Consider the following 16,734-nt stretch of genomic DNA (forward strand, 5'->3'; position numbering starts at 1 on the left):
TGACATCTGTACAATGCCTCGCCCTTTAAATGATGCTGGATATTTACTCTTATGCACTGCTGGAATATTCTTCACATGAAAATGTCTGGCAACTTCACACCAAAGAGGCAGTAAGGCCGAGATCCTCCTTGTGGCAGTGGCAAGTGGGTGGCATCAAACTTGAGAGCCCCACCCCCTACACAGAACCCGCCGGTCCAAACCTAAAATTAGCCTCTGTAATAAGAAGACGGGGGCTCACGTGTCTCAAATAAAATTAAATAAAATTAAATAAAATTAAATATTTACAGCAGCTGACCTGTCGTACAAATAACAGTTGTTTCTGGGAAAAATTGGCTCCTCCCACCCAGCGTGCCGTCGTGACGCTGACTGATTTACTGGCGATTGCTGCTGCCTGTCACAAAGTTGCCACCCACTTGCCACTGCCACAAGGAGGATCTCGCTGTCACTCCAAAGAGGATCGATTCCATTACAGACCTTTAAAAAGCAGACCCGATATATAAAGCGGTTGCAAAGATATAAATTTGTATACAAATGATTTATTGGATTGCTGGAGTATAAAAGTAGAAAGCTTCTTAGTGTTAAAGCTCTGAATCAGGATGGATACTTGCCGTTTGATATCTGTTAGATTAATAATTCATCTGCAATATTACATTAGTTGGATTGCATCCTCTTTATAGGTAGATTCCAGAATCGCAGTGTGTGGAACACGTGATCTCAGTTCATAAACACTCAAAGATGAAAATGATTAAAAGGCATTTCTTCAAGAACGTCTTGGTAATAGTGAAGATTTCACAGACAGTGAAAAGTTGAAGCATCCTGAAACAACAGCAGGTTTGATCTGCCACGAAAAACTAAATGTTCCCCGTCGAGGTAGTAGAGCTCGTCCCCTCAGTCCCCTCACATGGAGGACTGGAGCACCGTGATGTTGGTGCCCTGAATCAGGTTCTCATCCTGCCCGTCGATCAGAGGGTCCCACTGATTAAAGTTCTTCTGCAGCCCTGCAAAACCCAGAATGACAGTGAGCTGGGGGGGGGGCGGACGGGGGCGGCGCCCGCTGCCTCGTTCTTACCAAGGTGGCGCTGCAGGAAGGCCAGCGTTGCGTTGTTGCAGAGGTTGATGGCGACCTCGGGGTCGATCTCCCCCTTCAGCTTCATCAGCTTGCCGATCCAGTTGCCCGTCAGGAAGGTGAAGTCGGGGAAGCTCTGGTGGACGGTGCCTCTGCCAGGGGAGACATGGCCAGCCGGTCAGGACGCGGCGCATTTCTACGGGAGCAACGAGGAGCCGGCTCAGCCTGCCGTCTACCTGATGGTGATCATCTTCCGCTGCAAGCCGGTGGAGTACAGCTTCTTCATGCGGCTGATGTTTCCCGCCCACTGGAACTTCTCCGAGTTGATGAAGAAGAGGGGCTGCTTCACCTGGATCTCGTCATCCAAAGGGAACATCCAGGAGTCCAGCGCTACGCCACACCTGACGGAGGAGAGAAGTCCCTCGTGGCTCACAGCATAAATCACACGTGTGTGTGTGTGTGTGTGTGTGTGTGTGTAGGAGGCGGATGTGCTCCTGAAATCCACTTACTTGAATTTAACCTCTTTGCGCAGAGCCTCTATCACCGTTGCCCCCCCGAAGGAATGCCCCACCGCCGCTATCCTGCACAGATCCATGGAGTTCTGTTGCCGCGGCGACCACAGGACATGGACGGTGAGTGATCACAACGAAAGGCTGATTAAACACACGGACGAAGCCAGCGTGTCACCCCGACGCTCACTTTAAAACCAGATCGTTTTCATCTCTGGTGTTACGCTTCTAAAAATGACTGCAGTGTTTTAATCCGTGTGAATATCCAAGAGCCTTAAAATAAAATGAACATCATCACGTCATTTAGCTGACGCTTTTATCCAAAGCGTCTTATAAGTGCATTTCAACCATAAAGAAACAAACAGAACAAACAAAGTGCTACACGTTGTTTAGTGTTTTGTATTCCAGCTTATGACGTTTCTTACTTATTTATATTGTGGGATCACTAAATCTTTAGTTGCCGCTGCATTTTTGCAGGTTTTGAAGGAGACATATTCTGAAAATTCCAATTCCCAAAAAAATCTTTTTTTTAGTGCTTCTACACGTGGCTCATTAGCAGTTAAAGGTCACTGTGGATCCTTTAGACGAGGTAACAAGGTGCTGTTTGAAATGATACTTGTATGTATTTTGAGGTTTATGTTGCAGACGTTTTATTAAGGAAGCAAATCAACTTGTGGTAAAATGGGCATACGAGAGTCCTACCTGCAACGTGGTGAAGTCAAACTGGGTTTGCAGAACATTTTCCACTGGGACCCCAGAGTTGATTTCAGTGAGTCTCTCCAGAGCCCGGATGCATTCATCTGCTCTCAGTTTCACCTACACGTGACACACGTGAAGAAAAAGCACATGCTAGATATCATCACACCAACCCAAACTCGGCACAATGAAGTGAAGTGCTGAGACACAGAGCTTTGGGGGGGGTCTCGACTCGACAGGCTGCTCACCTGTTTGTTCCGGAGGGGGAACTCGCTCTCGCCGCGCTGCAGACTCCTGTAGTACATCCACTCCCTCACCAGGTGGTCCTGGGCCGAGGCACGGGCTTCAGGCGTGCTCTTGTTCGCCTTCTCCGACGCCGTCTTCTCACGGAAAAAATAGGTAGCTGAGGCCGACTCGTCTCTGCGCGGGGAAGCAAAACTGTGCTGTGAAATTATACTGCGACAAAGGCGAGAGAAAGAAGGTACGTAAGGTGTTATGGGAAGGGGATCGTAGTCAGTGTGCTGCAGGAGGGGCACTAACCCAATGACACCTGTACCTTCTAAAGTGGACAGTAGCTGTTCTCTATGCGCTCTTCAAACACACCAGACTCCATGGACATAAACTGCTTGTTCCTCCTCTCTGAGAGCAAAACACTCCACTCATCTATAGCAAATTGTAAATTGGCTTATTTGATTTCACTTTATTTCTTGCACTTCTGAGTTTGTATCCTTGAATGTACTTATTGTAAGTCGCTTTGGATAAAAGCGTCAGCTAAATGACATGTGATGTGTCACAGGTGAATCAGTCCTCTCAGGAGTTTGTGCTGTGTGTGTGTGTGTGTGTGTGTATAATATACAGTATATATATATATATATATATATACACACACACACATATATATACACATACATACATATGTATATACATGAATACATTCATACATATATATACATATATATGTATATATACATGAATACATTCATACATATATATATATACACATACACATATGTATACATATATATATGTATATATACATGAATACATTCATACATATATATATATACATATATATATGTATATATACATGAATACATTCATACATATATATATACACATACACATATGTATACATATATATATACATACACATATGTATACATTATGTGTATATACACATATATACACACACATATACACACACATATATACACATACACATATATATATACACACACATATATATACATACATACAAGTACATCCAGAAGGTATTGACAGTGCTTCACTTTTGTTTCAGTCATATTCAAAAATAGAATAAATTCTTTTTTTCCTTTAGACACAACGGCCCTTAATTCTTTCTTTGCAAATCTATTAAAAATGAAAAACAAGTATTCACAGCCTTTGAGCTCAGAGCGTCCTGATTCACTGATCATTCTTGAGATGTTGCAGCATTGAGGGAAAGATGAAAGCAGCAATGTACAGAGACATCCTGGATGAACACCAGGCGACGGTTCATCTTCCCACAGGAGAACGACCCGACGCACACAGCCAAGACAACAAAGGAGGCTCTGGGACAACTCCAGTGTCCCCGACTGTCCCAACCAGAACCCTGACCTGAACATCTGTGGGGAGATGTGAAAATGCACCGACGCTGCCCATCCAACCTGATGGAACCTGAGCGGTTCTGCAAAGAAGAACGGATGAAATGCCCAGTGTGCGTATGAGCGTTGGCGATGGGTCGTTGCTGCGTCTCCCTGCAGGACGACTAAGGAGAAGCTCCGTGAGAAGCATCTCAAGGTCCTGAGGAGGCCGGACCTGAACCCAGTAGAAAGTCTGTGCTGCCCCGCGACAGCCCCGAAACCTGACGGATCTGGAGAAGGTCTGTGTGGAGGAGTGGGCCAAAATCCTGCTGCACTGTGTGCAAACCTGTGATGTCTGTAGTTGCAAACAAAGGTTTCTGTACCGAATACTAAGTTTGTCTTTTCTGACGCATCGTGCAATAAACTGCAGAATCCAAAGTCGGGGACATGAAACAAAGTGGCAGATGGACCAGCAGGGGTTAAATGCTTCTGTCAGCGGCGTCCTGCGGCTTTGAGGCCTCACTTCCTCTTTACCGGGTCTGACAGGAAGGTAAAGCAGTGGAAATGTTATTGATCCCAATCTATATACAGATCGAACATCTACACAAGGGTCTGAACCTGCTCCCCATCAGAGTCAGTCACTGCGAGTCCAGAGAGAATTCTACCACACACGAGGCTCATCGTCCCTCCTGTTGGACGTGAGGCCACGAATCAACAACGAACGATCCGTGTTCGGCTCTCCGTCCCTCGCGCGCATTAAAGAGGTTCTAGCGACGATGAGGCGCGGACGCAAAGCGCGTCCCCGTCACTACCCAGAGAGCTCTGTCGCACGCTTTCTCCCTGTGGCTTCATTCGGCAGCACAGCAGTCTGACCACACTGTGGCCATTATGTTCTCCTCCATACGGTCCCCTTGTCTCTACCCTGAACAGAAATGTGATGAGCTGGTTGGTACTTTTGTCTGCACACTTACTCCACAGACAAACAGACGAGCGCCTGGTATTGTTCGCTCGGCTCGCGGTCAGCCGGACCTTCCTCCTCCTGCTGACCCCGCGGCCCCAAATGTACAGCGCACGTAGCGTCAGACGCGGAGAAGCTTCCGGTTCCAGTGACTCGAAGCCCCGCGCGAAGCTCAAGCGTTTTAAAAAGAGGACAAGAGGGAAGAGGGCGAGTTAAATACCTGTGTTCCACGGACGCCACGATGAAGCCCCGAGAGGCCAATTCTGCACATATAGCCGAGTACAGAGTCCTGCAGGAGACACCAGGGAGAGGAGCGTCAGGCCGACGGCAGCAAACCGGTCCCTCCTGTGGCAGCGCTCATGCGGGTGTGTGTGTGTGTACCTGAAGGCCCCCAGGCCGTGGGAGAAGATGACCACGGGGCATTTTTCATCGCATTTGAACGGCGCGTCCACGGAGGCCGGAATCTTATAGGAGCCTGAAACACACGCAGGAAAAAGAAACGCGCTTTTTAAAAGAACAACACCAGCTCACTAGAAGACACAAGAGGCTTCGCGGAACTGACAAGCATCAACATGTCAACATGCATTTGTAAGTTGCTGAAACTTCGTAGAGTTCATTTATTGCTCAATGGAGACCATTTCTGCTTTCATCGTCTCTTGGTAATGTGGTCGAATGTGCAAATAAGATAAAAGTACAAACTAGACTAAGCTGATTTTAACCAACTTCTGCTTCAAGGGAAATACACCAACAGGAAAGAAAGAAAAACCCCTGGAAATGTACGTGATGCATTTCCACTTAATACAGCTTAACTGCTGAGTTAAGAGTATGAATGTAACTCTGATTATCATCAATCAAAGTTAGGATCAAAAAACCTGCAAACTAAAATACTTGTGTATTGTTGAGCACAACTGTTGTTGAATTACCAAAAAGGTAGTTGAAGATCTTTTCACTGAGAGTCCTGTTGATTTTCATGAAGTCTGCCAGACCGTTGTAGTACTCCACGCACGGCACCCAGTCGGGCTTTTCTGCCGTTTCAGTGTGTTGACACGGGTAATAGAGGCGGAAGAAGGTGCCCTGTTCACAGGACACACACACACACACACGAGAGACAGCAGAGGATGAACTGTACGGACGTACCGCTGGCGTGTCCCCGGCCGGGGGGGCCACAAGGATCCGCCTCACACAGAACCTTCCACCCGCTTGCTGAGTGGCAGGTGGTGAATAGTTTGCAGCACCCGCGGGTGGAGGCGGCTCTTACCTGAGCGGTGTGGTCCATCATGAAGTCGGTGCAGCCCACGGCGTTGGGGCCCTTGGCCGGAGGGATCCCCAGGTGATTACTGCAGGCGTTCCCCATGGCGTGTCCTCCGCTCTGCCACACGGAGACACGCCGGACCCGTCACACGCCGCAAACGTGACCCGTGACTCATGCAAGTCAGGACTCACGGGGGGGTCAGAACATGACTTGACAAAAGAGGAGCGGCATAATAAAGCTTAGCTGCTGAGTCAAAGTCCATTTGAAAGGAAACCAGAGTGCGATTACAACTCCCAGTATCACGGCGTAGAGAAGGAGCGCTGGGAACCACAAGGTTGGGGGTTTGAATCCTGGCTGCCACATAAAAAGTGTCCCTGAGCAAGACACCTGACCCCCAATGGCTCCCCAGGCAAAAAAAGTCAGAAGCCATATGGGTCAAAAATGCAATGCAAGTCGCTTTTAAGCGTCAGCGACGTGACCTGTGACGTAATCATGGAGGTCATTTGTCTTAAGGGAAACGCTGTGTGGAGAATTACATAACTCATTTACCGTCTACCTTGTTTTGCTCTGATTGTTCACTCAATGTGTGAATGAATAATACCTTGATGTGTAACAATAGCAGGATTCCTGCCCGGCTGTGCAATGTGGCGTTTACCTGTCCTTGTCCTCCCGCACGTCCTCTTGCCCAATAACTGCACAAACACCGACTACAGTAGTTTCAGCAGACTTTCCTCAACCACTAAGTGACGTTAGCTACGGAACACACGTATAACGTCAACTTCGGAACGAAGAACGACACCTACCGGATACAGAAGGAGCCCCGTGCCAATGTCGCCGAGTCAGTTTCTCAACATTAGCAGGTAATTCGTCGTCTCCCTCGTACCGTGAATCCAGTGGAACGAGTCGCGGGGAGTGGCGGGACCCGCTGGCTGCGTGAGCCGCAGTGACAGCTAGCCGCTGCTAGCACGGCACGGCGCTAACCCAGAGCGCTGAAGGGGACCGGTACGGTCCAGGTGATACGGAGTCTGTGGTTTTGTTCGCTTAACGTGAATGTTAAAACAAGATAAGTTTACCTCCCTATAAAAAAACAACACGAGTGAAGGGCTGGCTACCAAACGTAGTCGTCATATTTACAGTATTGGCTGCAGCTGTCTGGTGCACGGTGTCCCACATACGCATACACAGAGCGTGACCGAGTCTACATACGGCTCTGCTGACAGCCAGCGACTGTCAGACAGCCTGGACTGTTGGCACGTGCATTTGTTGACAACATTATCGCCTTTAAGAGCCTTAAAAAACTAAAATGTTTGTTGGTTCACAGTCATCTTTTAGGGCCGTTACAAATAAACCCAAAACTTTGTGTTTGTGTGTTGTTGCGTGTTTTTAGTGCTGCTGTGCCGGTAGAAACACTCCGCTCCGCCAGAGGGCAGCGTAAGGAGAACGGCCTGCAAACAAAGCCAGCGGCTCCCAAATCCTCACAACACACTGCAACGATGCAGCGCTAAAGAGCACAAGTAAAGAGAACCAACGCGGATTTACCGGCGTAAAAACATGAAGTTGGTGAGTTACCCGAGTGCACGCTAGAGAGATGTCGTTTAGTATGCCATAAGTGATCTCTACTCTATTAGCCTACCAGCTAGTAGCATAAGTCATCTTTACTCTATTAGCCTACCAGCTAGTAGCATAAGTTATCTCTACTCTATTAGCCTACCAGCTAGTAGCATAAGTTATCTTTACTCTATTAGCCTACCAGCTAGTAGCATAAGTCATATTTACTCTATTAGCCTACCAGCTAATGACATAAGTTATCTTTACTCTATTAGCCTACCAGCTAGTAGCATAAGTCATCTTTACTCTATTAGCCTACCAGCTAGTAGCATAAGTCATCTTTACTCTATTAGCCTACCAGCTAGTAGCATAAGTTATCTCTACTCTATTAGCCTACCAGCTAGTAGCATAAGTTATCTTTACTCTATTAGCCTACCAGCTAGTAGCATAAGTCATATTTACTCTATTAGCCTACCAGCTAATGACATAAGTTATCTTTACTCTATTAGCCTACCAGCTAGTAGCATAAGTCATCTTTACTCTATTAGCCTACCAGCTAGTAGCATAAGTCATCTTTACCCTTTTAGCCTACCAGCTAGTAGCATAATAGTGATGGTAAAATAGTGATCATAACTGATAATAACTAGACTGCTCACGTGACACGTCCTAACCATGATGTCCTGCTCTGTATCGTCATGTTGTGCGAGCACTGTGATCACGTGTCCACGTTACGTCTCTTAATTGCTTCACCTCCTTCTTGCAGTATTGTCTCTCTGGTCATCCTACACTGCCTTGCAATGTCCTCAAGTTCAAATCCACCACCATCATGCTGGACTGTGGACTGGACACCACCTCTGTCCTCAACTTCCTGCCCCTCCCTCTGGTGCACAGGTACCAGCAGCAGTGGCTTCATTCCATCATTCATTCACGTGTGGGTGGTAGACTCCATCTGATTCTGGATGGATGTATCTTGTTTTTTGGTTCTTATTCAGCCCGAGACTCTCCAAGCTACCCAGTTGGGTTTCGAAGGATGGAACAATAAACTTGGAGAAGGTCTGACAAGCTGTTTCTGTTGTATTTAACCTGTAACTGATGTGAGGAACCTGGTTCCTGTGTCTCCATCAAGTTTAGATACATTAAGATGTCTCTGTGATGATGGGCTTTCTGTTTTTCCAGGAGCTGAAGGAGTGTGCAGGAAGAGTGTTTGTGGACTCCCAGCCAGAGTTCTGTCTCCCTGAGGTACACGTGTTGGCCGGCACACAAACACACACAGCACACTATATATAACTCAGAGATATATATATATATATATATATAAGTATACATTTCTTTCCCATTTAAATTCAGAGAGAGCTGCTGGATCTGTCTACTGTTGATGTCATCCTGGTCTCAAACTACCACTGTATGATGGCTCTGCCCTACATCACTGAGCACACTGGTTTCACTGGGACCGTGTATGCCACCGAACCCACCCTGCAGATCGGCAGGTGAGCAGAGACGAGGAAATGTCATTGTATTGTTCTCACGTCTACTCAAAGGGAAACGTTATATCAACAATCTCCTCATTTTACATCCTGTTTTTTTTAAAACACAGATAGAGGAACAAAAGGAGATGGTCTGTAGTTGCTTGTGGTGTCGTTGGTGTTTGTGTCCGCAGGCTGTTGATGGAGGAACTGGTGACCTTCATGGAGAGAGTTCCCAAAGCCCAATCCGCCACCTGCTGGAAGAAAAAGGAAATACAAAGGCAAGATGTCTGCTGGGCCTTTTTCTGTGCATAATAATGTTTACAAATGAAGAACATTCATCACGTAGCTTTTATTAACTATTATCATGAATGTAATATATTAGGATGCTCCCTGGACCGCTGAAGGATGCAGTAGACGTGTGGACGTGGAAACGAAGCTACAGCATGCAGGAGGTGAACTCTGCCCTCAGCAAAGTGCAGCTTGTGGGTTATTCACAGAAAGTGGTAAGAACCGGTTTGTGCTTTGGACTGCTCACGTTCACGTTGCTATGCTTCTTCTTACTACTAAGACGTCGGCCCTTCTGTATTTTTGTGTTCTTACAGTAACAACCTCTCTGTCTCCAGGAGTTGTTTGGAGCGGTCCAGGTCTCGCCCTTAAGCTCTGGTTACTCCTTGGGGAGCTCCAACTGGATCATCCAGTCTCACCACGAGAAGGTGTCCTATGTGTCGGGCTCGTCCCTCCTCACCACACATCCACAGGTAGAACCAAAAGGCTCAATGGAGTTACACCAGAGGTCCACAATGGGATCCATCCCTCCGTCCCACTATTGTGTCTCAGGACCTCCGATCTGAAGCTTCCTCTCCTCTTCTTCCAGCCGATGGACCAAAGCTCCCTTAAGAACAGTGATGTCCTGATTCTGACCGGCCTCACCCAGATGCCCACCGCCAACCCGGACGGCATGCTGGGAGAATTTTGCAGCAACCTCGGTAAGTCAAGGCGTACCGGGGCACTTAAACGTTTGTTGTATTAACATTTAAACATTTTGATCTTCATGTTCCACCAATGAATACGTGAAGAATGTGTCCGTCCCGTCGGCGCTGGAGTCATTGCTGATTCTGACGTTCGTGTTCATCTGTGCCCGTAGCCATGACGATCCGAGCAGGGGGCAACGTGCTGGTGCCGTGCTACTCCTCCGGGGTGATCTATGACCTGCTGGAGTGTCTGTACCAGTTCATCGACAACGCCAACCTGGGGACCACGCCCTTCTACTTCATCTCGCCCGTCGCCAACAGCTCGCTGGAGTTCTCCCAGATCTTTGCTGAGTGGTGAGGAGCTGTGTGATGTACACGACCTAGAAGGGAAGCAGCAATGAAAGGGAGGACAATAATACCCACGGGGAGGTGGAGGAGGAGTCGCTGCAGGGCTTGTAGCTTTTGTTGCTTCTCCGCGATGATCTCATTCATTTCCCGTTGCTCTCCTTTGCAGGCTCTGCCACAACAAGCAATCAAAGGTGTATCTTCCAGAGCCTCCGTTCCCTCATGCCGAGGTGAGCCGGCGTCTCTACTGAAGAACAACAGTGTGCTGGAGAGACAGCGGCTGGTTGGAAACGGTCACGTTGCTTCATGTTCTGCAGGTTCTGGTGTCTCACCGTGCGGCCCTTGTGCTTTCGTTTCAGTTGATCCAAACCAACAAGCTGAAGCACTACTCCAGCATTCACGGAGACTTCAGCAGCGAGTTCCGTCAGCCGTGCGTGGTCTTCACCGGTCACCCGTCTCTGCGCTTTGGGGACGTGGTTCACTTCATGGAGCTGTGGGGCAAATCCAGCCTGAACACCATCATCTTTACTGGTAACTACAACCGTCTTCCTGCACCAGACAGGACGCAGATGCCACACATCCAGAAGCTTCTGTGACCTTTCTTTCTGACCTCCAGAGCCGGACTTCTCATACCTGGATGCTCTGGCTCCCTACCAGCCTCTGGCCATGAAGTGCGTCTACTGTCCCATCGACACACGGCTCAACTTCCACCAGGTGTCCAAGCTCCTCAAGGAAGTCCAGGTACAGTCGTCCATCTGCAGCTGCTTGGAGCCAATCGGATTACAGCTTTTTATGTGAATTTATTTGAGCTGAGGACAACTTGTTTTTTAATGATGTTAATGTTCATAACGCTGATATCATTTCGCAGCTGAGAAATTGCTGCCATGTCATTTTTTCTTTTTTATTAGTATTATTTTTTTATTGCCTCTGCAGTAAGAGAGCTGTACAACAAGCAAAGTAGACGTCCTGTGGTGGAAACGGGAGAAATGAAACTATTTCACGAGCTAAAAGGCATCGACCACAAAACCATGTGATGTCCGATGACATCAGCTGGATTCCACCACAGATTGTTCTCACGAACGTGATAAGAAACCCTTTTTACTGCAGTCAAATAGCTCATGCTGCCTCATGTTATACTTCAAACTGTAGTTATATTAAAGCTCAGAGAAGCGAGATGTCTTAGCGTAGCCAGGCTAGTACGTTGCTTGTTGTTAGCACGCTTGCGTTGGCGTTTCATTTGCTTAATGTCAATCTCAGATCTGCAGACTCTTGTTCCTCGTCAGTACGTGGCGTGTTTCCTCGATTCCTCTCTCCTTGCAAGGTTCCCTTGCTTATCTCCATGCAGACCCCTCAAAGCACACAAACACCACATGTGATCATTTCCCCCATTGTGTTTCCCTCCGGTTCTGCAGCCCCTCCACGTGGTGTGTCCAGAGCAGTACACCCAGCCCCCCCAGTCCCAGGCCCACCGCTCTGACCTGATGCTGGAGCTGCACCCGCCCCCCATGCCCTACCGCCGCTGCTCTGTGCTCAACCTGCCCTTCAGACGGCGCTACGAGCGGGTCTACATCCTGCCTGAGGTGGGTCACACCCGAGCAGGACGCGTAGAGAGAATCTACTGTAACGCGTCGGGGTGAAGGGACATGAATAGACCCGGTTGGCCGTGTTGAATGCAACATCTAACCGGGAGCTGCTGCTGTTTGCGTACGTTAAACTCTCACGAGTTGGTGGGAGGCGACGACGTGGTGCGTGGGAGAGAATTACTCACTGGGTTACATGAAGGAATAGTTTACATTTAGTCAGAGCAGAGGGGGCTGATGTTCTTCATTTCACAGCTGGCCAACTCCCTGGTGCCCTCCGAGATTAAACCGGGCGTTTCCCTGGCAACTGTGTCTGCCGTGTTGCACTCCAAGGACAACAAGCACACGCTACAAGTGAGCCACAAATCCGCTTGAATAATGTCTTAGATACGGAGGAAGCGGCTTCACGCCATCCCAAATGTACCGTTTTTCTTTTGTCACCAGTCGGTGCCCAAAGCTCCTCCTGCGCCGCCCAGCAAGAAGAGGAAACGGGTCCCGGAGGAGCCGCCGGTCCTGCTGGGCCCCAAACCCCTGCTGAGCGGAGCTGTGCCCCTGGAGGCTTTCCTGGCCACATTACAAAAGGTGCGACGAGACCTCATTGTCGTTTTTAGAATAATGAGCTGTAACACATTTCTGTGCTGCAAAAATAAATGTGAGGAGGAACAAGCAGTTTATCACATGCAGAGCGGAGAGTGCGGGTCGGACCAGGTCCTGGTTGTAAGCTGACCACTGGCAGCCAGTGAAGAGAGCGGAGGAGTAGTGTCCCTTCTTAAGTGAAAGGCCTCCCCTGAGAGCAGCGTGAGCGCCCCCTGCTGGGACCACGATGCCTCTACTTTCAGCCTGCTGGCAAATATACAAACTGCTTATTGGAACCAGTGGAAGTCTGGACTTGAGGAGTCTGTTGGCTGCTGTAATGGGGGAGGGGGGGCGTGGGGAGCGTGGCCCTAGCATAGTCTGACCGGTCTGACTGTGGAGTGAAGTCATTGGAGCGTTCATAGCTGGTTAAACGTGTCTCCTGCTCCCCCGCAGCACGGTATCACAGAGGTCAAGGTGGAGGAGACGGCGGACGGACACATTCTGCACCTGCAGGCCGAGGACACGCTGATTCAGCTGGAGGAGGACGGGACGCACATCGTGTGCGACAACAACGAGCCGCTGCGCACCACCCTGAGAGACCTGGTGCTCCGCTTCCTGCAGAGACTCTGACCTCCTCGTGCAGCTCTCTGGATTGTGAAGAGTAAAAAGCGATGATGGAGCAGCACGTGGCCCCACCTCGATAACTGGACTGTCAATTTCACTTATGTTTTGTATCAGTGTTTTGTATTAAATGTTGTTTTTTTAAAAGAGATTCTTTCACTGTTTTTAACTTCTTTATCCAGGAAACTAAAAACTGACGTCCCTGGTGATGAGCTTTCTGGGTAATATCTGCTAAATGTCACCCGACGTGTTTGTGTTGCATTTACATCCAGAGCTCGAGTCAGTTTGGGGATCAGCTGAAGAGGCTGCACGTTTCCAGATGTGATGATGGAGCTCTGAATATACAGCTGTGTTCAAAATAAAAGCCGTAGTAGAGTAATAAACCTTTTCTTTGTTGGAAATCTGCCAGTGGAACAGACCGAGGCAAAGATCTCCAGGGACATCAAAGTGACCTGAGAGCAGGAAAACTCTGCTGTTTTCAGTTTATACTGTAAATATTCCCTTTTCTGAACAGTAAAACCAAATGTGAGAAATGTTTCTTTGGATGTGGAAACGACTGCAGTGAAACGGCCGGCGCTCTTGACGGGGGACAAGACGTCCTCCGCTATAGCTGAGTGAAAGGCTGCGAGGTTGTCCTTGTACAGAGGAAACTGTATCCTGCGCACCTGAAACATGTCGCTGTATGAAAAGCACAGGTTCTAACATCAGAAGGTCCGATAGCTGAATCTGGTGCTTCATTTTCAGGGTTTTGCACTTAAAACAGCAGGTGGGCTCATCGTATTGGAACATCGTGTCCACGGCGCTTCGGCTCCTTCCAGGGAGATGGAGCGGGTGGAGCTCTGCACGGCTGATGGGGAAGAACAACATCGTGCCAAGAGATCCACCTGCTTCCATCGGTGGCCAGTCAGCTGCTCTGGTTACTTCACAGCCGTCTTCATGTTCAGCCAGAGAACTTCTGTGCACGTCGATGGCTCGAACAAACACTCCGGGTCTCTCGTTTGTTTCAAAATATTTAATTGACATGCAACTAAAATACATTTAACAATATGCTTTCAATGTACAATATGTTACAGTGTACTACGTGACCATTGCTTTGATAATACAGCTGTGCAGCAGGAGGAACATCGAGGATCGATAGTGTAAATGGTTCTGGAGCTCAGTGGGACAAAGTGACACATGGACAAATCCTGCAGACTCAGACAGACTTGTAATGCAACTACTTGTTGGTCCAAACGAGCGGTTTGGCCTTTCGTTGCGTTTCAGCGGTGAGACAAAGACGGGGACGGAGTGAACGAGGTCAGTGAGGTGTCCACACTACAAAGACTAATGCATACAGATACTAAACACATTAATAGGATTATGAGCGCGTCCTCTGGCAGGTCTCTTAATATGAAGACACCCTGGTGGACACCAGCAGCTTTATAAAAGACCCTGAGGCTGAACAGGATGAAGGATGGAGAGGCCTGCGGAGGCGCCATGATGGAATACAGCCGTCATGCGAGCCCGTGTTAAAGACACAGGGAGCTTATGGCTGCACTCCATCACAGAAACAGCGTGCTGCTGTGGATCTTTAGGGAGATTATTTGAGGGGGAGTCTTGGTGTCGTAAGACTGAAGGTTTTCCTCCATGTGGTAATCTGGGAACAACTTGGCTGCTTTCGTTAGAAATCACGTGTTTGGTTGGGGAAAGAGGTCGGCCTCAGTGACCAGTTATCTCTGGACATAAAGATCAGTGCAGCGTCCAGCGGCTCTTTGTTGTTTGCTTTTTGTCTGTCGTCAGCAGAAAGGCACGGATGAACCCAGTGACTGCTACCTAGCCGTTAGCAACCAACTGTGGAGAACAAGTGAAGCCTTCAGGGGCCTAAGAGTCCGATATTTCTGCCGCGGGGCCGATGGGAGACCGAAACCGAGCCAGAAGGAGGGTGAATATTGGGCTTTAGTCCTCAGATGGCCAGGAGCACGACTCCAGAGGAACATCTGTTCTATCAAAATGTCATTGTGGTGTTTGCAACTTGTTCCCGGCAGTGACTGAAAGCCTTCTCCAAAAAAAATAAAAAATAAAAATAGATTAAACTGATTTGAGATTCCTGTAAAGACACTTTCCTCACCAGCAAAGTACACGGTCAGGTACACGGTCAGAGCACATTTAGGTGCGCGTACAAGACGTTCCTCTACTTGGACTCGTTCTCTGCCTTCAGCAGCGCCGAGCTGATGCCCAGCTTCTTCAGCTCGTCCACCAGATCCCCGTTCTGGTGCATCTGGAGCAGAATGTCGCAGCCTCCCACGAACTCGCCGCTGAAGTACACCTGAGGGATCGTGGGCCAGTTGGAGAAGGCCTTGACCCCTGTGGAAGGTAGAGAGCGTTGGTGTGAGAAATAACTCCAGTGCTACGTCTGCTGTCACAGAGAAGTGAGAGTTAAATGGAATTACATTTCAGTCACACGTTCCAAGGGATTTCTTTAAGCCGGACCCTTTCCTCATTATAAAACACATACACGTCATTGTTATGGACACAAACTACGCAGGAGCCGTTTGTTTGCGTGTAGTTGGCGCCGTTTTAGGTTGTTTATCACCGCCGCGTGATCAGACAGGAAGCCTCCTGAGTCACTGGCTGTTTCCAGCAGATACCATGTCAGCAACACGAGTCCCTATGGAGGCCTTCGTCACCAACACCTACGGATTACAGCACATTGGTGGCTGTTGCGTCACGACCCCCCTAAAGTGCTGACGTCACCACGCGAACACTTCCTCGTTCCTCAACGCGCGCGCTGTAGTTTACAAACAGGTTCCACACTGATAGAGTAATGGTGGACTGAGACCAGGACCACTCCCTGGGGGGGGGGCTGCTGCTGCGGGGGGCCGATAACAACAACGCAACGCTTGACATGTCAGTTGGGACCTGAGCGGCGGGTTTGGACCGAGTCCCGCGAGACTTAGAGCGAAGTTAAGCGGGCTGAGCGGGTCGCGTCGGCGCCACTGACCTTCCCGCAGCTCAGAGTCGTCCAGCACGTTGTACGCGGCGTAGTCGTCCACCCCGTGCATCCGCAGGATCTGAACCACGGCGTTGCTGAAGCCGCACAGGGGCTGCGCCGGCGTCCCCTTCATGAACACCACCACTTTGTCCTTCTTCACCATCTCGCCAAGGTCTTTCGCGGGTCCCGCCGCCGCGCACAGGAACCGGGCCGACGACGCCGTCAGCACGCGTCCGTCGGGCTGCCGGGGCAGACGGACCGCCGCTCCGGTCCAGAGACACTTCGCGGAGTATCTAGTTAGAACATTCATGGTCGTTGGTAGTTGTTCTCGTTTTGTACTGCGCTGCAATGTCGGGGAAAGTGTCTAAGCTGCTTCTGAACAGGCCGGAGTGCACTGGACGACGTTATGTGTGTTGATGACGCTGTCTGAAGGGGCGGGGCGTGGACGCCGATTGGACAGCTGCACCAAAACCAAGTCTAACGATTGGCTGGTTCACCAACGCGTCATTTACACTAGATACACTAGGAATTATTTATACATTTTGAGTTATAATTATATAACATTTAAATTAAAAGAAAAACACAGACACGA

At 48.9% G+C, this 16,734-nt stretch overlaps 3 protein-coding genes and 1 long non-coding RNA gene across 8 annotated transcripts; 2 read left to right on the forward strand and 2 right to left on the reverse strand.

Annotated features, from left to right (window-relative positions):
• Positions 1–69: 69 nt before the first annotated feature.
• LOC144389425 (uncharacterized) lies at positions 70–618 on the forward strand. The gene is made up of 2 exons (XR_013453463.1): positions 70–107; positions 456–618. It is a non-coding gene; the product is annotated as an uncharacterized LOC144389425 (long non-coding RNA).
• pla2g7 (phospholipase A2, group VII (platelet-activating factor acetylhydrolase, plasma)) lies at positions 520–7,456 on the reverse strand. 5 transcript variants are annotated; one of them, XM_040159961.2, is made up of 12 exons: positions 6,868–7,141; positions 6,720–6,756; positions 6,071–6,181; positions 5,736–5,886; positions 5,194–5,287; positions 5,033–5,101; positions 2,520–2,691; positions 2,278–2,391; positions 1,576–1,667; positions 1,303–1,467; positions 1,070–1,218; positions 520–998 (listed from the first exon to the last, which is right to left on the reverse strand). In XM_040159961.2, exons 3-12 carry the CDS (start codon positions 6,164–6,166, stop codon positions 898–900), a joined length of 1,203 nt encoding a protein of 400 aa, XP_040015895.2. In that variant the 5' UTR covers positions 6,167–6,181; positions 6,720–6,756; positions 6,868–7,141; the 3' UTR covers positions 520–897. The 5 variants fall into 5 exon arrangements, with proteins under 5 accessions (XP_040015895.2, XP_040015893.2, XP_040015896.2 ...); XM_040159959.2 differs by lacking the exon at positions 6,720–6,756 and having other exon boundaries at positions 6,868–7,456; XM_040159962.2 differs by lacking the exon at positions 6,720–6,756 and having other exon boundaries at positions 6,071–6,273; positions 6,868–7,456.
• Positions 7,452–13,320, forward strand: ints9 (integrator complex subunit 9). Its single transcript, XM_040159958.2, has 17 exons — positions 7,452–7,624; positions 8,376–8,503; positions 8,605–8,665; positions 8,789–8,851; positions 8,960–9,099; positions 9,270–9,356; positions 9,461–9,581; positions 9,702–9,836; positions 9,953–10,064; positions 10,223–10,403; positions 10,564–10,624; positions 10,754–10,925; positions 11,011–11,135; positions 11,807–11,974; positions 12,230–12,328; positions 12,419–12,556; positions 13,004–13,320. Exons 1-17 carry the CDS (start codon positions 7,616–7,618, stop codon positions 13,178–13,180), a joined length of 1,977 nt encoding a protein of 658 aa, XP_040015892.2. The 5' UTR covers positions 7,452–7,615; the 3' UTR covers positions 13,181–13,320.
• Positions 13,321–14,168: 848 nt separating this feature from the next.
• On the reverse strand, positions 14,169–16,554 carry glrx5 (glutaredoxin 5 homolog (S. cerevisiae)). The gene is made up of 2 exons (XM_040159964.2): positions 16,152–16,554; positions 14,169–15,514 (listed from the first exon to the last, which is right to left on the reverse strand). Exons 1-2 carry the CDS (start codon positions 16,450–16,452, stop codon positions 15,342–15,344), a joined length of 474 nt encoding a protein of 157 aa, XP_040015898.1. The 5' UTR covers positions 16,453–16,554; the 3' UTR covers positions 14,169–15,341.
• Between the last annotated feature and the right edge of the window lie 180 nt (positions 16,555–16,734).

The sequence above is a fragment of the Gasterosteus aculeatus genome, chromosome 18, assembly GCF_964276395.1.
Source record: "Gasterosteus aculeatus chromosome 18, fGasAcu3.hap1.1, whole genome shotgun sequence".
Taxonomy (NCBI): Eukaryota; Metazoa; Chordata; class Actinopteri; order Perciformes; family Gasterosteidae; genus Gasterosteus; species Gasterosteus aculeatus.

Bases quoted from the DNA above. Each gene is read 5' to 3' on its own strand.
- ints9 (XM_040159958.2), top strand. The intron at 9,357-9,460 runs GCAAGATGTCTG...GTAATATATTAG, and splicing joins AAGAAAAAGGAAATACAAAG to GATGCTCCCTGGACCGCTGA. The intron at 9,837-9,952 runs GTAGAACCAAAA...CTCTTCTTCCAG, and splicing joins TCCTCACCACACATCCACAG to CCGATGGACCAAAGCTCCCT.
- pla2g7 (XM_040159959.2), bottom strand. From the start codon at position 6,166: ATGGGGAACGCCTGCAGTAATCACCTGGGGATCCCTCCGGCCAAGGGC. The intron at 5,288-5,735 runs GTAATTCAACAA...CGTGTGTTTCAG, and splicing joins GATCTTCAACTACCTTTTTG to GCTCCTATAAGATTCCGGCC. The intron at 2,692-5,032 runs GTATTTAACTCG...TTCCCCGCGCAG, and splicing joins GTGGCGTCCGTGGAACACAG to AGACGAGTCGGCCTCAGCTA.
- glrx5 (XM_040159964.2), bottom strand. From the start codon at position 16,452: ATGAATGTTCTAACTAGATACTCCGCGAAGTGTCTCTGGACCGGAGCG. The intron at 15,515-16,151 runs GTCAGTGGCGCC...TACCTTCCACAG, and splicing joins CGACTCTGAGCTGCGGGAAG to GGGTCAAGGCCTTCTCCAAC.